The following is a 5,189-nucleotide window of genomic DNA, read 5'->3' as shown; positions in this document are numbered from 1 at the left end:
GAAGTTTCCAGGAGAAAAGGTCATGCTTTCGTTCAAAACATAAAAGTAAAACCTTTCAGTCCGCGGTCTCAGACCCTCTTTATCCAAGACCTCTACTCGTTAGTTCATACGAACTAATAGAGTCACACTATCAAGGAGTGTCAGGTCGCCTACCAAACCCCTCGCGTACAGTCAGACAGGACCACACCAGGTGAACACAAAAGTAGATTCGGGATCTCATTACAGTCACAAACATGGTTACTACTAAAATCTCGAATGAATGTACAGAGGCAGACCAAGACTTTTCGAGATACCTCTACTACCATATAAGTAAAAGGTCTACTAACCGTGGACGGGTCGATACACGGTTTTGGTGGCACATTGACCACATAGACCTAGGGACCGATGAATGACAGAAAGCTAACCGGACGGTTTAAGGGGACTGGACTTGCAACTGTCCAGTGCTTCTTTTCCTTAGCCCAAGTCAGACGCCTCTTCCGTTGTCTTGAGTTCAGAAGTGGCTTGACCATGGGAATACGGCTATTGTAGCCCATTTCCCGGACACGTCTGTGAACAGTGACTTTTGATACCTGGACTCCAGCTTCAGTCCACTGTCTTTGAAGCTCCCCCAAATTCTGGAAGCGACTCTTCTTCACAATGCTGTTAAGGCTGCGGTCATCTCTCTTGGTTGTGCAGCGTTTCCTGCCACATTTCCCCCTTCCAACAGACTTTTTGTGGATGTGCTTTGAAACTGCACTCTGTGAACAGCTTGCTCTTTGAGAAATTTCTTTTTGTGTCTTACCCTCCTGATGGAGGGTGTCAATGACGGTCCTCTGGACAGCAGTCAGATCAGCAGTCTTCCCCATACTTGTGATTTAGTTTACTGAACCAAGCTGAGTGTTTTTCAAGGCTCAGGAAACCCTTGCAGGTGTTTCGAGTTAATTAGACGATTCAAGTGATTCGTTGAACACCCTACTAGTATACTTTTTCATGATATTCTAATATTTAGAGATAGGATATTTGAGTTTTCTTAAGCTGTATGCCATAATCAGCAATATTAAAATAATAAAAGGCTTGCAATATTTCAGTTGATTTGTAATGAATCCAGAATGTATGACATTTTTGTTTTTTTAATTGCATTACAGAAAATAAAGAACTTTATCACAATATTCTAATTTTCTGAGACAGTCCTGTATATATAAAAATGTAAAGCTTTTTTTTAAGGTACCCATGTTTTAATGGACCCATGCTTAGAAAAAATTAAGAAAAGTCACATTCATAATTCAGTTTGAAACTTTGGTTCCATTACATGTCTCATCCTACAACCTCCTATTTGTGATGCATCAGTACGAAATTCATACTTTCTTCTCATCTTGGTGCCTTATCAGTCCCATATATGGACATGTTTCTCTATGTGCGATCCATCTTACCGGGGCGGAGGTCTCGGAGCACCGTGGGAGCACAAGGGTCTCCAGCTGGGACATGCGCAGGTAGACGTGGGTGGAGGGAGTGGAAGGGTTGATGTATCTCATCACCTCCAGAGCCTCCAGGATGTCCTGGTACTGCTCCTTCCTGTAGCCTCCCACCAGAGAGTGAGAGTCATTGTGGGGGGGTAAGATGCCTGCAGGAAATTTTTTTGGCATTATAGGTTGTGCGAGCACATTTGGTAGTTCGTGCCATTACTGTGATATGTGTTTGTCTTACCTAGCAACACCTTCCACACATGGATCCTGTACATAGAGGGGAGGGGGAACCTCTGACTGAAGGTGCTCAGCTTTTCTAGATCTGTTAGAAAAAAAAAAACAATGGTAAAAAGACAAGGACTGACTTACTGCCCCTAGAACCTAACCACAAACTAATGAGAAATAATGTTAAGGCAGTGGGTGGAAATAACAATATGTGTCAGCGCAATTCATCTTGTTCAACTCTCGTACATACTACTGAACGAGACCTGGCGTCGTGGCGCGCCGATCCAGGAGTTTGGCTCCCCCGGGAGAAACCAGCGTTAATATTGTCAATGTGCAGGCCATGGATGTATTTTAAAGAATGTGTAGGCTTGAACATATTTTTAAAAGTAAGCTGATGGGGAGAAAATAAACGTTATGTATGCGAATGTGAGATAGTTGTGACATAACACAGGTCTTTGAGCTAACTGTGTGTGTGAGTCTGGTGGTCAGCCCTGAGCAACATAGGCAACAACAGCAGATATGGCAGAACGTGAATAATTCTTTTCATCACAATTCATATTATACTATATTGCTCTGATGGTTCGAAACTGGGACAACATATTGGGAATGCGCCTGAAATCGTATTTTCATTTCTTAAATGTGAATATGTGTCTTAAACTGTGTTGTTTCAGGGGAGTGAAATTCAAGATACACTTATGTTGTTAAAGATAGGCAGACATATTAGTAATTAACCTAATATTTTTATCTGGGTCAAGGCCCTCACTAATACAATTCCAACCCATGGATTTAAGTCTTCCGGGTCTGTACTGAACGAATCAGGCTTATCTTTTTTTCTGCTTATTTATAGCTGTTTGGAACTCTCGGTGTCTTGGTTAGTTACAAGTTAAAGAAACCATCATTGAATGCTTAGTTCTCATTGCAATGAGCCGAACATAGCAGACTCGCTCCTTCAACATCTTCCACATGCCTCAGCTGAAACTGAGAGGGGCGGGTTTGCAACTGTAAGCCTATATAGGACAAAGTGCTTTAAATTAACTAAATATAAATGATACAAAATAGCAGTTTCATCAGAAATAATATGGATTCTTTTAAAATGAATTCAAGTGTGAATTTGTTTATATGGGGCAATCTAAATAGATATAATAACTTATTTCCTCAACATTTTGTTAGTATTTTTATCAGGCCACAAACAACTATACATGAATCGAACAACAGAAACAACATTATCATTTTTGGGACATTCACTTGGTGATGGTTAAAACAACAAACAAACAAACAAGAGTTTGTCAGGCCAAGATCTGCACTCTTCTGAATGCACCAATTTCAGGCAGCGCGGATTGGAGGCAATGTTTAAAGACTAATATTGGTGATATAGAACTGTTACCTACCGAGGGGATTGTCCTTGAGCAGTATTTCCAGAGATTTCTTCTCCTCCACTCCTCTGAAGCCCACTTTCTCATAATATGCAGAGCGGAAATTTCTCTGAGGGTCATCAGCCATTCTTTTACCTGGTAAATGACACCTACACAACATTTCCAAAAACCTTTAGCGTGCACTTTTACATGACATTTTCTGTGGCATATTAAAAGGGGAAAAAATGAAACAGTCGACCAAAGGTTGTCTGTTGTGGTGGAGTGAAACTAAGTATATATACGCACATACTGTGCTTAAACACCAATGTGAAGTACTTTTAGTTTAAACTTGTTACCCAAATATTATATTTACTTGTATATACTCTTCTTGCACTATCTATTTTATTTGTTCTATATCGCGCTGTTGGAGGAGCCAAGACCTACGTTTTTCAATGACATATCTACACTGTAGTGTAGCTAATGCACAAATGACAATAACGCCTTGAATCTGGAAATACCCAACTACATCTACAGGGGGAAATCCAAATCAAAGAGAAATTAACTTTATACTGAACTACATTCATTAGTCAGCTTTAGTACCTAACTAGTAACTTAATACACGCAAGCATGCAATGAAGACACATGGTTCGAGCTTTAAATAATGTGTACTGCTTTTTCTATTGATTATTTAATTCGTTGTATTAATCGTTGTCACTTAGTGACAAGCGAAATGTGCCGAACTTAATTTAGTACATCACAACAATTTAGCATTTTACAACCGAGTGATACATGTTTGTCGGATAAATAGTACTCCTACCTTGCACAGGTGTGTTCAGACGACTATAAAGGTTAGCTTTACGCTAGTAAGCTAACTTCATAGCTTCAGGTAACGAGCTAACATTAACGCTAGTACGACGTGTTTGTATCTGTAACATTATCGACAAGATACATATGTTATTAGACATGTAGGTGCACGTTGTCGAGGCACTGCAGACAAATGCTTCATGTCCACAAGTCACATTTAGGACTGCTAGCTACATGCTAACCAGAGTTGTTATTATCAGGACACTTCCGGTTGGCACTGTCGAAATCTTCTTCTTCTTTTTCCGTGTTTATTGGCGGTTGGCAAACCAACTTGTAGGTGCATTACCGCCACCAACTGGACTGGAGTGTGGACAAGAGACTAAGCAGAAAACAATAAACAAAAGAAACAAAACAAAACAAAGAACCAAAACTCTAGATTATTTTAAATTGATCAATTTCTCTTAGAAACTTAATAATCTCACAATATATATTGCCTGATGTTTTCCCTAACAGCCTTGATAGTGACAAGTCATGGAATTTTGCTTTCTTCAATGTCTGGAAAAGCACATTTCTCTGAGTACTATATTTCCTGCAAAGCAGTAAAACATGCTCAACAGTTTCTAGCTGGCTACAGTGTATACACTTTCCGGTTGGATGCTTTCCTATTATACTTAATGTATGATTGAGACCTGTATGACCTATTCTCATCCGAGAAATGACATTTTCCTCCCTTCTTTTAAACCCCACCTTCCTTCCATCCCCCACATACCTTTGAATTTGATAAAGATGTCTTCCTGTATCACTAAGGTCCCAATGATCTTGCCATGTTGTTTGTGCATATTTCTGTATGAATGTTTTAACCTCCGCTTAGCTAAGTGGAATTTCTATGTCTATGTTCATACTTCTGAGTGTTTGTTTGGCCAGAATATCCACCTGTTCATTACCCTCCACACCAACATGAGCAGGAACCCAGATGAAACGAGTTGCTATGCCTTTGATTTGCATTTTATATAAAATTAGATATATTTCATTTATTATGTCCATTCTAGATGAAGATCTACCTGATCGTATACTCGATAATGCTGAAAAGCTGTCAGATGCAATTACACTATTATGTATTTCTTTCTCCTCTATCCATTTTAATGACAGTACCAATGCCAACAACTCTGTGATGTATACTGACACAAGGTCTGTTACACTTTTCTTGATATGTGTATTACTCACTGGGATATATACTGCTGCCCCTGCACGCCCTGTCTCTGGATCTTTGGAACCATCTGTAAATATGATTGTTGAGTCTGAGTGATATCTTGCAAAATAATTCTGGACTATGCGCCATACTGGTAGTTCTTTCTTTTCCTTTAAC

At 39.5% G+C, this 5,189-nt stretch overlaps 1 protein-coding gene across 1 annotated transcript in view; it reads right to left on the bottom strand.

Annotated features, from left to right (window-relative positions):
- The window catches only part of tbc1d7 (TBC1 domain family, member 7), a 9,140-nt gene extending 4,883 nt beyond the window's left edge, over window positions 1-4,257 (bottom strand). Inside the window, exons 1-4 of the mRNA XM_010774285.1 lie at window positions 3,837-4,257; window positions 3,056-3,189; window positions 1,684-1,764; window positions 1,360-1,600 (exon numbers count right to left, since the gene is read on the bottom strand). Of these exons, the coding sequence (XP_010772587.1) occupies window positions 1,360-1,600; window positions 1,684-1,764; window positions 3,056-3,167 (434 nt within the window). The 5' untranslated portion in view covers window positions 3,168-3,189; window positions 3,837-4,257. The remainder of the gene's footprint in view (window positions 1-1,359; window positions 1,601-1,683; window positions 1,765-3,055; window positions 3,190-3,836) is intronic.
- Window positions 4,258-5,189: the final 932 nt, after the last annotated feature.

The sequence above is a fragment of the Notothenia coriiceps genome, unplaced genomic scaffold (assembly GCF_000735185.1).
Source record: "Notothenia coriiceps isolate Sejong01 unplaced genomic scaffold, NC01 NC01_scaffold00013760, whole genome shotgun sequence".
NCBI lineage: Eukaryota > Metazoa > Chordata > Actinopteri > Perciformes > Nototheniidae > Notothenia > Notothenia coriiceps.
This window is presented reverse-complemented; position numbering and strand designations above follow the sequence as displayed.